Here is a 16,895-nt window from a genome sequence, read left to right as displayed (position 1 = left end):
CCAACGTTGTTGTTCATCGGGTGATGTGGTGGTTGTTCGGCTGGTTCTCGCATCTGAGTCTTAGTGGCTTCGAGACGCGCTTCCTGCGGCTTTCTTCAACTGGATTCTTCTTTTCTTCTTTAAATTTCTGACGTTTTCCTCCTGCGCAAATTCAGTTCGAGCACGACCGATTTGTTCGGATTTGAGAAGGCACTCGGAAAGCGGAGTAGCAAAACAAGAGAGAGAGAGAGGAGAAAGGTCCGGAAAAAGAACGAGGGATCGTTCCCGCTCCCCCAAAACGAAGAAAATAATCAGTTCACTGCATGGAGAGAGGGCCCAGAGTCAGAAGGATATGCAGCCATTTTGTAATTCTGAAAGCTGCTGGCGTTGGGGGGCTGCCCAGTAGACTGGGATGAAGGGCAAACGCAGAACCCTAAGTGATGTTAAACTCCATAAACAGTGATAAACAAAGTTGGTGGGGGAATTAATGCTAGATGGCATTACATGGGGAGTGGGATACCATACAAGACCTAGGGGGCAAAGATGGGCGAAAATAAAACTTGGGAAGAAGTACGGAGGTTGTCTTGCCCCCACAAAAATAGGGCTCGGTGGAGAAGGGAATGATAAAATCTTAAATGGGGATACAATAGTCTAACGGGGGGGGGGGCAAAATGTGGGGCAGAAAGTAGGGAGAGAACAAATTAATGGGATCATGCCAAAAAATATGGGGCCAAAATATGGGGCCGAAAGTAAAAGCTGGGGAAAGAAATAGGGAAGGCTATTTATGACCCCACAAAAAATAGGGCTCAATTTGGGGAGAAGAAAAGAATAAATTCCTTAAATGGGGAGACAAACACACAAATATGGGGTCAAAATATGGGCAGAAAGTGAAACCTAAAGGGACTTTTTTGGGGAGGGATGGCCTCAGTTTTGGAAAGAGAAGGAATAAAAGAAGAGTAAGAAATTGGGAGGAAGAGACCCCCCAAAATCCCACCAAAAGTGGGGATCCCTATAAGGGGCACCCCCCCAAATAGGGATGGAGTGAATGGGGTGACCCTTCCCTAAAAGAAAAGGGGGGCTTAAAATTGAATAGGGGGAAAGAGGGGGTCTTAAAAACCAGCTTGTGTTTTTGGGGGTAGAGAGGAGATAGGACCCCCAAAAGACAACAAAGGGGTCCCCAGCTGCCCCTCTCCCCCGCCTCCACCTTTTGGGGCTCTCGCTCTCAAAGGGGAGCCTCTCAGTCCCCCTTCGCGTCGCCAGGGCCGCCGCCATTTGTTTGCTCTCTTTTTTCCCCTTCTCCTCCTTCTCCCTCAGCCCCGCCCTCCGGTGACGTCAGAAGAGGGAGGGAGGAGGGGGTTACAGCACAAGGACCGAAAAGGATTCTGGGAGAGAAAGCCTTGTGGGGAGGGCTGGTCAAAGGGGAAACTTCCGGTTCTCCATCGCGCCCAGCCAGCCATTTATTTATTTTAGAGTTTTATTAGTATGTTATTATTTCATATCACATTATATTTTTAATTTTTATTTCTATATCTATACTTTAATCTATTATATATATAATATAGCAGAGAGGTTTTTTTATAAATATACTGTTTTATAATTAAATTAATATTATCTCATATATATAATTGTATATACTATATTAGATTCAATTAATATAATGTTATCATACAATTATTTTAAGTTTCATTTTAATATATATATAACATATATAATTATAATATAAGAGACAGAGGTTAAAAATAATAATAATAATATATATAATAATAATAATAAAACTATTTATCTTATTTTATTGATAATACTAATAAAATAATATATTATCTATCTTATATTTTAATTTGATAATATATATATAGGGGATTATCTATCTCATATATATGTTATTGTACATATATTCTTATTCTTATTTTTAATTTTATAATATATAATCTATTATAAATGTATGTATTATATATATATGTATTGTAAATATATATAGAGAGAGAGAGGGGATGATCTATATATATATATATATATATATATATATAGATATAGATATAGATATAATAAAAATTAAAAATATAATGTGATATGAAATAATAACATACTAATAAAACTCTAAAAATAAAATAAATGGCTGGCTGGGCGTCGATGGAGAACCGGAAGTTTCCTTTCTAAACCTTCCATCTCGACCGTATCCCCTTTGACCAAGCCTCTCCCCACAAGGCCTTTCTCTCCCAGAATCCTTTTCGGTCCTTGTGCTGTAACCCCCTCCCTCCCTCCCTCTTCTGACGTCACCGGAGGGCGGGGCTGAGGGAGAAGGAGGAGGAAGGGGAAAAAAGAGAGCAAACAAAATGGCGGCGGCCCTGGCGGACGCGAAGGGGGACTGAGAGGCTCCCCTTTGAGAGCCAGAGAGCCCCAAAAGGTGGGAGGCGGGGGAGAGGGGCAGCTGGGGACCCCTTTGTTGTCTTTTGGGGGTCCTATCTCCTCTCTACCCCCAAAAAACACAAGCTTGGTTTTTAAGACCCCCTCTTTCCCCTCCTAATTCCAATTTTAAGCCCCCCTTTTCTTTTAGGGAAGGGTCACCCCATTTCACTCCATCCCTATTTTGGGGGGGGGTGCCCCTTATAGGGATCACCCCACTTTTTGTGGGATTTTGGGGGGTCTCTTCCTCCCCAATTTCTTACTCTTCTTTTATTCCTTCTCTTTTCCAAAACTGAGGCCATCCCTCCCCCAAAAAAGTCCCTTTAGGTTTCACTTTCTGCCCCATATTTTGACCCCATATTTTGTGGTGTTGTCTCCCCATTTAAGGAATTTATTCTTTTCTTTCTCCCAAATTGAGCCCTATTTTTGTGGGGTCATAAATAGCCTTCCCTACTTCTTTCCCCAGCTTTTACTTTCTGCCCCATATTTTGGCCCCATATTTTTTGGCATGTATCCCCATTAATTTGTTCTCTCCCTACTTTCTGCCCCACATTTTGCCCCCCCCCCCCGTTAGACTATTGTATCCCCATTTAAAGATTTTATTCATTCCCTTCTCCCAGACCGAGCCCTATTTTTGTGGGGGGCAAAGACAACCTCCGTACTTCCTTCCCAAGCGTTATTTTCTGCCCCATCTTTTGCCCCCTAGGTCTTGGTATTGTATCCCACTCCCCATGTAAGGAGTTTATTCTTGCCATCTAGCATTAATTCCCCCACCAACTTTGTTTAATCACTGTTTATGGAGTTTAACATCACTTAGGGTTCTGTGTTTGCCCTTTCATCCCAGTCTATCTGGGCAGCCCCCCAACGCCAGCAGCTTTCAGAATTACAAAATGGCTGCATATCCTTCTGACTCTGGGCCCTTCTCTCCATGCTAGTGAACTGATTTATTTTCTTCGTTTTGGGGTGAGCGGGAACGATTCCCTCGTTCTTTTTCCGGACTCTTTCTCTCTCTCTCTCTCTCTTGTTTTGCTACTCCGCTTTCCGAGTGCCTTCTCCAAATCCGAACAAAATCGGTCTGTGCTCCGGAACTGAATTTGCGCAGGAGGAAAACGTCAGAAATTTAAAGAAGAGAAAAGAAGAATCCAGTTGAAGGAAAGCCGCAGGAAGCGCCGTCTCGAAGCCACTAAGACTCAGGATGTCGGAGAACCAGCCGAACAACCACCATCACCCGATGAACAACAACGTTGGGGTCGGGGGACCCCCTGGAAATAACCGAGGAGTCCGTAACCTCAACCAGAACCCACTCATCAATGTCCGCGACCGCCTCTTCCATGCGCTCTTCTTCAAGATGGCCGTTACCTACGCCCGACTCTTTCCACCTTCCTTTCGTCGCGTTTTTGAATTCTTCGTGCTCCTCAAGGTAATGTTGAAAGGGAGACATGCGCACCACGGCGCCTTTCTTTTCTGCTTCTGTGCCCTGCTATGTACAGTTGGTCCTTTGTATCAACGCATTCTCTATCCATGGATTCAAGCATCCACAGCTTGAACATACACTCATCCTGCCACATTCGCTGGGGTAAGGGGCACAGGACCCCCGTGATGTGGAAAAACCACAGATAACAAAAAGACTGTGTTTTTACCTGAGAGAACACCTCTCTAGGAATCTCAAAGTCCTCCAGTGCAACTCTGTGGTCAACATCTGTCAGACATTGACCATCGAATTGCGTTACAAATGCCTAGTGGAGTGTTCTTTGTAGGAATCGCTAGGTCCTTCAGTGCAACTTTTAGTTCAAGTTGACCATAGAGTTGCGCTAGAGGACATAGATATTTCAAGAGAGAACATGTTAACGAAATCCATGAATAATCAAAGCTGCAAAAGTCAAAGCCGCAAATGTGAAGGGACAAGTCTATGTTTATAAAAAAATATAAATTCCAAACTGCAAACCTTGATTGTGCCATTTTATATAAGGGACACCATTTTACTATGCTGTTAATGGGACTTGAGCATCCATGGATTTTGGTATCAGTGGAGAGTCCTGGAACCAAACTCCAGCAGATAACAGGGGCCCACTGTATGTTGTTGTTGTGTGCCTCCAAGTCATTTTAGAGTTATCGCGACCCTATCATGGGGTCTTCTGGGCAAATTTCTTCAGATGGGGTTTAGCATTACCATCCTTTTGAGACTATGCCTTGCCTAAGGTCACCCAGTGGATTTCATGGCCAAGCTGGGGATTGGTCTCCAGAGTCATAGTCCAAGACTCAAACCACTACATCACACTAACATTATTATTATCTTATTTATTTATTTGTATCTTGCCTTTCTCTCCCCGGAGTGGCTAACAACATAGACTCAGCCCTCTATATCTACATATTCTATATCCACAGCTTCAGAATATACACACTTGAAGGAACATACATACATGAATCCCACGCGACACTCACAGTAATCTTACAACTTTTGGGTTTCTCTAGTGCCAAACCATGCTCTGGAAGGTTTTCTTGTCTTCCATATCAGGTTTTTGGGTTCTGGGTGGACTGCAGGGAGAGGAGATCTTATTCTAGATTCCACTCTTGGTGAGGGGAAGAACACTTGCTATTGTTGGTATGTGCCTTTGGGACATTTCTGACTCATGGTGACCTCTTAAGGCAAACCTATGGCAGGGTTTTCTTGGCAAGCTTTCTTCATAAGGTGACCATTAGTCAGATTTGTTGGTGTGTGCCTTCAAGTTGTTTCTGACTCATGATGACCTTAAAGTGAACCAACATGGGGTTTTCTTGGCAAGATTTGCTCCAAGGTGGTTTGCCTTTGTTCTCCTCTGAGGCTGAGAGAATATGACTTGCTCAAGGTCAATGGCGGAGCAGGGATTTGAACCCTGGTCTCCAGAGTCCAGTGTTCAATCCATTGCACCACACTATCTCTGTTTCTTGAAACCATTTCTTCATAAGAGGCTTGCTGTGGTTTCCCTGTAAGGCTGAGAGAGTGGGACTTGCCCAAGATCATCTAGTGGGTTTCCATGACTAAGCAGGGATTCGAACCCCAGTCTCCAGAGTCATAGTCCAGTGCTTAAACCACCACATTGTCTCTGTACGCAATGACGATTAGCAACAACAGATTTGTGCCAGGGTTGAATAGCCTGAACCACCTCTGCCCTGCATTAACCCGGCTTCATCTTTGTCTTTCAGGCTCTGTTTGTTCTCTTTATCCTGGCCTACATCCACATTGCCTTCTCCCGCTCACCCATCAACTGCCTGGAGCACGTCCGGGACAAGTGGCCCAGGGACGGCATCCTGAGGGTTGAGATACAGCGCAACTCCAGCCGCGCTCCCATCTTCCTCCAGTTTTGTGATGACGACAGGTTCCCGGGCATGGCGGTTGAGCCTGGTGTCGAAGAAGAAGAGGAGGAGGAGGAAGAGGAAATGACCGTGGAGATGTTTGAAAACAGCTCCATCAAGGTAGCAGGGATGGTTGGGAGGGTGCTTCTTATTGTTTTCTATGTTTCTTTCGTCATCTTGGGTGGACATCAGTAATGCAGGAGAGCATAAGAACAGTCATGCTGATTCAAACCAAAGACTTTATATTATTATTCGTTTCTATCCTGCCTTTTGGACTGTGACTCTGGAGACTAGAGTTCAAATCCTGGCTCTGCTTTGGAAACCCACTGGGTGACCTTGGGCAAGTCCCACTTTCTCAGCCTCAGAGGATGGCAATAGCAAACTCCCTCTGAAGAAATCTTGCTAAGAAAACCCCATGATAGGTTTGCCTTAAGAGTCACCATAAGTTGGAGGCGTCTTGAAGGCACACAACAAAACTAACAAACCATCAACCCTAACTTCAGTTTCCAGCAGTCGACAGGTAAGTTGAAGGCACAGAGACAAGCAAGGATTAGGGTTATCTTAACTTAATCAACTACTGATCTGCAGCCCTTTCCCAGCCTAAGCATTTTTCCCCTCTTTTGTTTCTATAGTTTATGACTTGGCTCAGTGGCTTGAGTCACCTATAGCTGCGTTTACCCTTTGGGGCGCATGTGAGCTGCCTCACGTTCAGTGCGCTCATTTTGGAGGCTTGTTGTGCCTTTTCCACATTTACAGCAGTCTACCTCAATTAATATGCCATTAAACTTTTTAAAAATCGTCCCTAAATTCTCGTCCCACATGAGCAAGCGGGAGTGTGGAGCCCATTAAGGGCCTGTGAAACCAAATTAGCAGCTCGTGTTGTGTGAACGAAAGTCGGTGCCTCGATGCGAAGAATCCCCCTGGGGACAACTGACTGATTTAAGCCACTTAATTTGCTTCTTAATTTCATTTAAATCTCTCAGCGTGGCTCCTGTTTATCCCTTCTGTGGAGGGGAACCCAGAGAGGGGATTAAACCGGTGAAGTGGTACCTCTGGCTGTCACTAATTATAGCACTAAAGCGATCCTAATAGCGATTATATTTGATAAATAGGCTCAAGAATCGCCAGTTCTGCAACACAGTGTTGCACCAAGCAATGCCTTCAATATAAATTCCCTTCCGTTTTCCTCCTCTTCTGATCTTTCATCCCTTCCCCTGCCAAAGTGAACACTTACTCAGCCTCTCAAAAGGCTTGGTCCATACTCAAACTCTCAGCCTCAGAGGAAGGGAATGACAAACCCTCTATGAATAAATCTTGGTTTAGTGGTTTTGAGGATTGGAGCAGGACCAGGGTTCAAATCCCACTTGGCCATGGAAACACACTGGGTGACTTTGGATAAATCCAAAGGAAGGCAAAGGCAAACCTCTGAAGAAATCTGACCAAGAGAACCCCATGATAGTTTGAATTCACAGGCTGCATTCATATTGCAGAAATAATCCGGTTTGACACATCTTTTAACTGCCATGGCTCCATGCTATGAAATTGTGTCAGTTGTAGCTTGTTGTGGCACCAGAGCTTTGCTTTTCCTCTCCTGATACACTAGTGTCACAACAAACTACAGCTCCCAGGATTCCATAGCATGGAGGCATGACAGTTCAAGTGGTGCCAAACTGGATTATTTCAACAGTGAGCATGCAATCACTGTAACTTGAAAATGACTTGAGGACATACAGAAGCAGCAATTTGATTTATTATTTATCTTTGCCACTATTCTTCACATGTCACAAATGACTTGAGGGCACACACCACCACCGACAAATTAAAGAGCCTAGAGGAATTGTACCCACTGAACCATGGGTTATCCAACCCTCGCCGTTGAACTGGTTTGGAAATAAACCTCTTTTAATATGGGTGTTTCTCCCCCTAACTCTCCTCTTCTTTCTTTCCCAGTTTGAGCTGGATATTGAGCCCAAGGTGTTCCTCAAGCCATCGCGACTGAATGGGGCCAAAGTTCTAGCCCCCAACGAAAGCCAGGAATATTCGTTCAGCGATGAGCCGGCCTCTAAAGGTATGGAGCCCCTCAGCGAGACTGTGTCCGAGTTTGAGATGCTAGCCAAAGCAGGTAAAGAGAACCACGCTGCTAACTGTTAATCCCCCTGCCCTCTCTTTGCTTCTCATCTTTCCCTTGCTTATCCTTTTCGTCACATCTTTCTTTTTCTTTCTTCCTACTTTAGAGCTTTTTTCTCCCCACCATCCCATCACTTGATTTTCCTCCCGATGAAATCGCAACCAGCTTCGCAAGAGCAGGGTACAATAAGGGGAGGGTATGGTCGGGAAGGAGTGGGGTTCACCCAAAGGAGACCCCTCATTGCTTGTGCTTCCCCGGTCTTGGTATGAGGGGTGCAGGAGGGCAGTCTCAGTGGAAGATATGGGAAAAGAGGAGATTTACAATCTTCTATTGGCCAAGGAATCGGGGACAGGTTGTAATCTTCTCTTTCTCTTCTATGACTTCGACTCATCCCCTTTGTATTGTTTAAAATTTATTGAGTTGCCTTACATACTCATGAATATATATGAATTGTTTCACCTTCTTTGTATTTTTAAAAATTTATTGAGTTGGCTTATATACTCATCGGTAAGTCACCCTTATGTATAAGTTGAGGGCATGTTTTGGGGCCACGATGATAGATTTAGATACAACCCATAGATAAGTCAATGTAAAACTTTGGGGAATGCAACAAAGGATGTAAAGGATGAAGTAAAGAAATGCACTCTTTGGCCACCCTGCCATTCAAAAAGGCTAGAAACTGTGCCACAGCAGAGAGAATGGAGGGGGGTCAGTACTTCTTTTAGGTTCATCTGGGACAGACTAAGCTCTCACTTTTTGCCACTCAGAGAAGGAGATGGTTCCTATTTTGATAAGAGTTAATATGCTGTACTTACGTTGACCTGTGAATAAGAACCCAGATCTTTGGGGGTCTTCCCCCCCCCTAAACCTTTTAGACTTATACATGACTATATACAGTATAATATAATATAATATAATATACAATATAAGAGAATGACATAATGTAAACGCAAGTTCTATTTTAATAGCACAAAGCAGAAACTCATTCCCCCTAAAATAAGACCATGATGTAGTGGTTTGAGTGTTGGACTAAGACTCTGGAGACCAGGGTTCAAATTTCTCCTTGCTCATAGAAACCAACTGGGTGACCCAGTGCAAGTCACACACTCTCAGCCTCAAAGGAAAGCTATGGCAACTCTCTCTGAACAAATCTGGCTGAGAAAACCCCATGATAGGTTCACCTTAGGGTTGCCCTAAGTCTGCAACAACTTGAAAGCAACAACAGGAGGCCTTTGTATAACCAGGAGATGGACTCAGAACCAGTTTCCAACTTGGAGGTGATTTTTAGTATTTGCCCCCACCCTGTGGTGGGGGCTGCAAGTGACCCATGGGCAACACTTGTGGGAGGAGCCAAGTGGATGGGAGTGGACTGTTTCCATTGGTAAGTAGCACAAATTGCAGTAAAAACCTTGGTTTATCATTGTATACAGTGGGCCCTTGCTTTACATGGGGAATCCATTCCAGACCCCCTCCATCCCCACATAAAGCAAAAAACATGTAAGCTTGAGCCCCATTATATCAGTGGGGCTCATGCTTGCTGTGCGGCTGTGCACGCTATTCATGGGCCCCATTGGATATAATGGGGCTTGTGATCGCTGCAGGCAATGCGTGCGCGTGGGGCACTCACCCCTTTCCCAGGTGTCTTCAGTGTATGCTGAAAGCAGCCTATATATGGTGCAGGCTCAATGTACAATCTCAGGCAGCCCAAGTATGTGTTATTTGCGAGGAGGGTTTGCCTTTGCAATGTTTGCTCTTATTCCTATGCAGGTTCCTATCGTCACATTTGGGATTTCTTCACCAGCTGAAGCACTCAACTTAAAGGGGTTGAAAAGAAATCTGGTCTTAGGGGTGGTGTGTTTCCCAGTATCCACTCTCTCAGTCTTTTAAAACTGTTTTCCTTCCCTTCCTTTCCCTTCCAGTCTGGCCACAGGAAGAGTACATTGTGGAGTATTCCTTCGAGTACGGTTTCTTGCGGCTGTCCCAGAGCACCCGCCAGCGCCTCAGCATTCCTGTCATGGTGGTAACGCTTGGTGAGGCTCATTTTTATTCTGCTGCTCTGTTCCTTTGTCAGATGATAGCAAAGTTTAGTTGTCAGCTGCTCCTGAGCCAGGAAAGCAGGGCATTGATCAAGGCTGGGTAACCCCCTCAAGGCTGTTGGGAGCCAGCATGGTTAGTGGTTTGGGCATTGGACTAAGACTCTGGAAGCCTGCTTGGCCATGGAAGAACATGCCTTGGGCAAGTCCCACTCTCAGCTTCAGAGGCAGATAAGTACAAACTGCCACTGAACAAAACTTGCCAAAAAATAGGTTCATCTTAGGGTCGTCTTAAGCCAGAAACAACTTGACCGCACACAACAACATCAAGTAGTAAATTATAGAGAGGTTGTAAGCTGTAGTACAAACATGCTTTATTTTTTATTTTTATTATTATTATTATTTGGTTTCTCAAATCCCCTTTTGGGTTTTCATCTTTCCTCTCCAATTATTCTTGTCCTTGCTCTGCCTCTCCAGATCCCACCCGAGACCAGTGCTTTGGTGACCGCTTCAGCCGTCTTCTGCTGGATGAGTTCCTGGGTTATGATGACATCCTCATGTCCAGTGTCAAAGCCTTGGCCGAAAATGAAGAGAATAAAGGTACCCAGAAATAAAGACTGGACAGGGTGCGCTGTGTCCCCACTATTCATGAGAGCCACTTTACTTGCCAGAGGTTTTTCCTGACAATGCCATGAATGTGTGTGTTTGCACTTGTCAGGTTAGCTGTTGGCGAAGGTGGGGTTAAAAGTGCTGCAGCACTCCTAAATATTACTGGACTGCAGTTCTCAGTATACGCAAACAAATCGCAACAATCTTTTTTTCCCTCACGTTGTTTTTCCTTTCCTTCTTGCTGACATCCAGGGTTCCTTCGCAATGTGGTGTCCGGGGAACACTACCGTTTCATCAGCATGTGGATGGCCCGGACTTCGTACTTGGCAGCCTTCGTCATCATGGTGATTTTTGTGAGTGTCTGGATTCAATTGTGACATTTTATGGCCTGACTTTGGGCAGTCTTGCCTAGTGAGATGCTGTGTGCACTGGCCAGAATACTCTGGAGGCAACCTGGAATAGTCTGTTCTCAGAGCTGCCCTAAACTCCACCTGTTACCTCCTTCCTCTGTTCTAACACATGGCAGCTGTCTGCATGCATGTTCTGCTGTGCCACCTGGCACACAGAACGAGGTGCCCTCTGTGTGAGTTATTCTTTCCAGTGGCTGCCACTATCAGGCAAAATATGCATACAAATAGCCACTCGGTGTTAGAACGGAGGGTTCTGGATATTCTGGGAAGATCTTGAGCAGATAATAAGTTTTAAAAATCCTTTACAAGGGGGACGATAATCCCTGGCTCTAATGGTGCATGGGCTGTCATCTGGACTGTTCTCACCAGAACCAGGGTTTGGGCCAGGTGTCAAACTGGGGGAGAACATTTTATTTGGCTTGTATAGACAGGGCCTGAGACAGCGTTTTATAGTCGGGGCAAATGAAAATTATTTGGACACAAATCGACTTCCCTGCCAGAGAGTAGCCCTCTGTGTATGCGAGTGTCCTCTGCCCTTCAGATTTGCAGTTGCTGGTTTGCCCCTTTGTAGTCCCTTAAACGGTGACTTAGCTCCTCTTCTTTTTTTCAGACCCTCTCTGTCTCTATGCTGTTGCGCTACTCCCATCACCAGATCTTTGTTTTTATCGGTAAGTCTTCCGATGGTTTCCCTGGTGGTTCTGCACATTATGCCTGTAGCGTGTTGGGTCTTTGCCACCAAGCAGATGGGTTTTGGAATCTTTGGCACCATGGCCTTTCATGCCAGCGTTCATGGGAAGTGTAGTGCAGCACCATTTGGAAAACCAGTGGGGCTGTTGCACTCATGCCCTGCTCATGGGCTTCCCTGTGGAATGGTGGGTGAGGTGCTTGATAGGCGTGTGGTCTGATCCAGTAGGACATTTCTCATCTCTCCTTCCTCCACAGTGGACCTGCTGCAGATGCTGGAGATGAACATGACCATTGCCTTCCCAGCAGCCCCCTTGCTGACGGTCATCTTGGCCCTAGTAGGTAAGAAGGCAGCCCTGACTGAGCATAGATCAACAGCAAAGGAGAAAAGAAGCTAAGCCTCCCTCACCAGCCACCCTCAGCATATTTTTAAAAAAGCATAGATCTATAAGTTTGGCCACTGAAATGGAAATCATAAAAAAGTGGAGGTGGGGAAAGATGCCTTTTGGAAGAAGCCTTCAAATGGTCAATAGTTTTGGGGTTGAGACAGGCAACTTGAAAGCACATACACACACACCTAGAGTTCTCTGCAAGAGAATGGTAGCACCTCACCAAACTGCACATTTTTTTAGTGATTAACCTTCGTTGCTTTCATGGGAACTGACTCAAATTGGGATACCAAGCACCAAAGAACCTACTAATTATTTTCTTTTCCTCTCCTTTCCTGGCAGGCATGGAAGCGATCATGTCGGAGTTCTTCAATGACACCACCACGGCCTTCTACATCATCCTCATTGTGTGGCTGGCCGACCAATACGATGCCATCTGCTGCCATACCAACACCAGCAAGAGACACTGGCTGAGGTACACACATGTAGCCCAGCTACTTCTATTTTCAGCTGTTCCCAGCCCAGGGCCCCTTGGAGCTATCTGGGACATGATGAGTATTGTAGTTCAAGAAAGCTGGTCCAGGGAAGGCAGGAATACCAAAGGAATTTAGGCTGCCCCCTTCCCTTTGCTGGCAGCCCAAGATCATGTTACTATTTAACTTTAACTGAATTGAATTACGTTACGGATTTGATTACATTAAATTGGCTGTTCAGCTGGATTGTTTTCACAGAAGGGATCGATAAGCAGGGAAGGTGCTTCCTTTAAAAAACAAAATAGATTTTTAATTGTTCTTAACTTGTTTTTTGAAGTTGTCCATTGTAATGGATGGTGGTGAAGAGACATAGTCACCCATCTTGAAACCAGGAGAGAAAATGTTGCATTTTGTATACTTATACAGCTTGGTGTATGCGTATTTTCTCATATGCCATCATCTACTTCCCTGCAGGTTTTTCTACCTGTACCATTTTGCCTTTTATGCTTACCATTACCGCTTCAACGGGCAATACAGCAGCCTGGCGCTAGTCACCTCCTGGCTTTTCATACAGGTAAGTTGCTGCTTTTTTAAAAAACCTTTCTCTTCTAGTTGGACTAGAACATGTTTGGACTAGCTGTCCCATCTTCTTTGGGACCAGACCAGACTGTAGTGAATGCACTAGCTAGCCTCATAAATGTGGAGGGAGTCCTGGATTGCAGAAGGCAGTCCATAATACCTAACTGAGGTATTTTGAGAGCTGTGGTCCAACACTCACACTGTTTGTTCATAACTCATCCTGGCAGGGGATTCTCCTTTAGGAGTCTGTATCCTTATCCTCTCTTTCTCTCTGCTCTTCTCTCCCTGCCAGCATTCCATGATCTACTTTTTCCACCACTATGAGCTGCCAGCTATCCTCCAGCAGATCCGGATTCAAGAGATGCTGCTGCAGACCCAGCAGGTGGGCACTCAGACCACGCTCCAGGACAACCTCAACAACAACACGACTGTCGCCCCCACTGATCTGGCTGGTCCTCGTCCCCATCTGGACACTAGCCCTGCTGGGGAAGTGGCTGGACCCCTGGCTTCTGGGGAGGGCCATGCAGCTGCCACGGCCCCTTCCCTGGGCAGCGACTTAAACTGGGTGGCAGAAACGGCAGCTGTCATCACAGAAGCATCTTTTCTATCCAACTTGAGCGGTTCTTTCCTGGACCCTGGCGGTCCCCCAGAAGCGACTGCCACTGGGAATTTGCCAGACGCAGCTGTTGCTTCGAGCGTGATGACCCGGATTCTGGTTGGCGGTGACCGCGCAGAGGCACCGGTGGGATCCATCACCATTGAGGTCACTTCAACCGCAGGGGTTCCCCCAACGGACACAACGTCGGTGTCCTTAGCACCAGAGGATGCTCCTCGGCCGTTGCAGAGTTTGCCCACCCAAGCTACCGAACTCCCAGGTACAGACTCCACTTTGGACCCCTGCTCGCCAGACTCTGCATTAAGAAGACCCTCTGGGGAAGGACTTGTCGACGGGGAAGCCTGCCCCATCTCCCCGGACAGTACGACTTCCTCAGATCCTGAATCCAGGTTCCCTGCTCTGTAGTGAACCAGAGGCCTTTCCATCCTCATCGTCCGTTCATCACCTACCCTGAACAAGAGGCCACACCGGAAGGTGAGGTGCAGAGGAAGTCACATCCTCCCGTGCCAAGAAACGAAAAAAAGAAACCATGAACCCGAAAAAAGGCATGGCTAAGAGTAGTAAAAGTTGGTCCCATCTCTGAACGAAATCCTCAAGTCCCTTCACACCCACTTAACATGCCTTTTGGGTCTTTCTCTATGGGGCTTGCTAAGTTCTACCTCCTTGTCTCTTTTAACTCCCCTCTAGCCGATGCTTTTTCGGAGAACATAGGACTTCCTCCTTGTTCTCTGCCAGGGATCTTGGCTCAGTCCGAATGGGGATGTTTTCACTTGCCCTCTGTCCCCTTCAAAAGGTTGTGGGGGAGAGGGGCTATTGAGCAAGGATCATGGCGGATTTCATCAAAAGATGCTGGTGTGGGCAATGGGGAAAAAAGCTTGCCCTCGGGAGGGGATTGGGCAGTGAGATAGTTCTGGGCTGATTTGGCACTGCCGCTACCTCTTCCTTCTCCTTGGCATGCAAGTCGTAGGAACATTACTCTGGTGTACTCAGGGTGGGTAGGTGGGGAGAATATCCAGGCTTCGTAGCTTGGATTGTGCATCCGCTTATAGTAAATGGCCTCTCTTCAGAGCATAGATTTTCTTTTAAAATGAAACGGTGGAGGGTTATTTGCTCACACGACGCTCTTGGAAAGCTGGGGCAGCCTCTTGTCGGGTGGGTTCTTCCTGCCAATGGGTTGCTTCTTAAGTTGTAAATCCCAATAAGAAAAGGGTTACGTCCAACTGGGACAGGCTCTTTTTGCAGTGATTTGGGGGCGTATTCCCCTCCACCTTTTAATCTGTCCTTACCTAAGGAAGAGCAGTGCAGGGTGGGATGGGTCATAGAGCTATTTCTTGCAATTAAAAGTGCATGGGGAGGAATGGGATAAAAGACAGGATTTTTTTCCTCCTTGATTTTTTGCCTAATGGGAGATTTAAAGGCTCAGAGACGAGAGAGGAAAGGCTAAATCTTAATACACTGAACAGAGGAGCAGGAAAATGAAGCTTAGCTGAGTAAAGCAGTCAAGAGTATGGCTTGGAAGTTTAATTTCTTTTAGTCTTGCTCCTGATGATCGTCCTCACGGCCCTCTTATTATTCCCTAAACACACAAAACCTGAGTATTTTTTATGCTGCATGATGGGTTAGAATATATTGTTTCTTCCTGCTCAGCCCAGTGCCTTTCTCTAGAAATGGGGCAGTGGGTGCCTTTCGAAAGGTTGGCCCTTTCTGTGCAGCCGCCTACCCAGAGATAAAAATAGGAAGAGGAAGGGATTCTCCTCTTTTTCCCCAGTTGCAGATTCCCTTATAGTTTTTTGGGATGGGGGCAGCATTGCAAACAGTAAGCTAGCAGGGGGCTCCCAGTTGTGGCACAGGAGTGCCTTTGGAGATTTCACCAAATCTAGCAATGGAGAGGAAACAGTCAGGCACTGAGTAACCTGCAGCCTTCCAAGTGATGCTCCCATCATCCTCAGCTGTTGGGGCAGATGGGAGATGTGTCTGGCGACAACCGGAAGGCCACAGATGTCCTCAGTGTTGTGTGAGGAAGAGGAGAAGAAGGCTCAGCTCTCCAAAAGTGTACCCTGTAATCTCATTGAGTGGAGATTTTGGGGGGCTTTTAAGTGTAGAAAACGTAAGTCATGACCAACAAGCTGTGGATCGCTCCAAGCTCCAAAAATGCCTCAAACCTTCCCCCTACTTGCATAGATTTGCAGCAGACTTGGGCATGGATGCAGAGCTGAAATACGACAGTTTTCCTTCAAGTAGTTGGTATCCTGTCTCAAGCCACTGTGTTCAATATTAATGCTTAAAAACAAAGAATTGTAGCAGGGTGAGTTACACTTGATTTTGGTGGGACATGTTAGAGATGCGTAACACACACGCGCACCCCGTAGCAATGGTGTTGAGAGACCGTTGGTGTGCAATGTATTGGCAGAACCCTGAGCCACCTTCTGCCAGTATCTGACCAACGGGGGTCTTAGGAATTGTTTGTATGGAACCGGACATTGGGGGCTTTCGGAGTTGGAATCGTCCGGGGAAAGCATAGGAAGCGGAGGGTGGTGGGAGCGAGAGGAGAAAAATAAAACCAAATCACACATAAAGAATGAAGAGTAGAGTTCATTCTATTTAATGTACAAAATGTATGTATATATATATATATATATATTATATATATATAATAAATACTATATCTAACGGCGTTACTCTGCTCCTTTTCCTGGCCTCGCGGTCAAGTGTTAACTTTGTTTATTTTGACGGACAGAGGGGAATAGCCGAACCTTTCAAAAGGGACGCTCGAAAGACCCATCGGCCAGAGAGGGGGGAAACCAGGTTCTCTTCTGAAAAAGGATCTATTTTATTTTCCCCAAAGTGGGTCGCTTGTTTCGCATCATGGTCTGACTTTGGCTCGGTTTCGGATTTCTTTGACCTCCGCTCCATGTGCCGTTCTTAACCTTGACGCCCATCAAAGACTCAAGAATGGAGAGTATATGGCCCTCTGGGTTTTTTGCATAACTACAGCTCCCATCCTGCTTGACCACTGGGGTTGCTGGGAGTTGCAGTCCAGCCACATCTGAAGGACCACATCTTTCCCATCCCTGTTTCAGGAGCACTGGCAGTGATAACGGCCTGGGCTAATCCCTCTTCTATTTCATTTATTATTTATTAATCCCCCACTTAAACATATTTTCCTGATTATACACCAATTTTCACAACAGGGCGAGTGATTGGGTCTTTGTTGCTCCAGCCTTACTCTCGAGGAAGACGAGAGAGGAGTGCGCTGTGA

General features: G+C 45.8%; 1 protein-coding gene across 2 annotated transcripts; it reads left to right on the top strand.

Annotated features, from left to right (window-relative positions):
- Positions 1–2,269: 2,269 nt before the first annotated feature.
- On the top strand, positions 2,270–16,306 carry TMEM259 (transmembrane protein 259). Of its 2 annotated transcripts, none has more exons than XM_042479179.1 (11): positions 2,270–3,802; positions 5,566–5,835; positions 7,666–7,783; positions 9,763–9,873; positions 10,354–10,476; positions 10,738–10,838; positions 11,506–11,563; positions 11,838–11,921; positions 12,311–12,443; positions 12,916–13,015; positions 13,313–16,306. In XM_042479179.1, the coding sequence occupies exons 1-11, from the start codon at positions 3,578–3,580 to the stop codon at positions 14,039–14,041; spliced, it is 2,052 nt and encodes a 683-aa protein (XP_042335113.1). In that variant the 5' UTR covers positions 2,270–3,577; the 3' UTR covers positions 14,042–16,306. The 2 variants fall into 2 exon arrangements, with proteins under 2 accessions (XP_042335113.1, XP_042335112.1); XM_042479178.1 differs by having other exon boundaries at positions 7,666–7,837.
- Positions 16,307–16,895: the final 589 nt, after the last annotated feature.

This window comes from Sceloporus undulatus, chromosome 7 (assembly GCF_019175285.1).
Source record: "Sceloporus undulatus isolate JIND9_A2432 ecotype Alabama chromosome 7, SceUnd_v1.1, whole genome shotgun sequence".
In the NCBI taxonomy this organism is placed as follows: domain Eukaryota; kingdom Metazoa; phylum Chordata; class Lepidosauria; order Squamata; family Phrynosomatidae; genus Sceloporus; species Sceloporus undulatus.
This window is presented reverse-complemented; position numbering and strand designations above follow the sequence as displayed.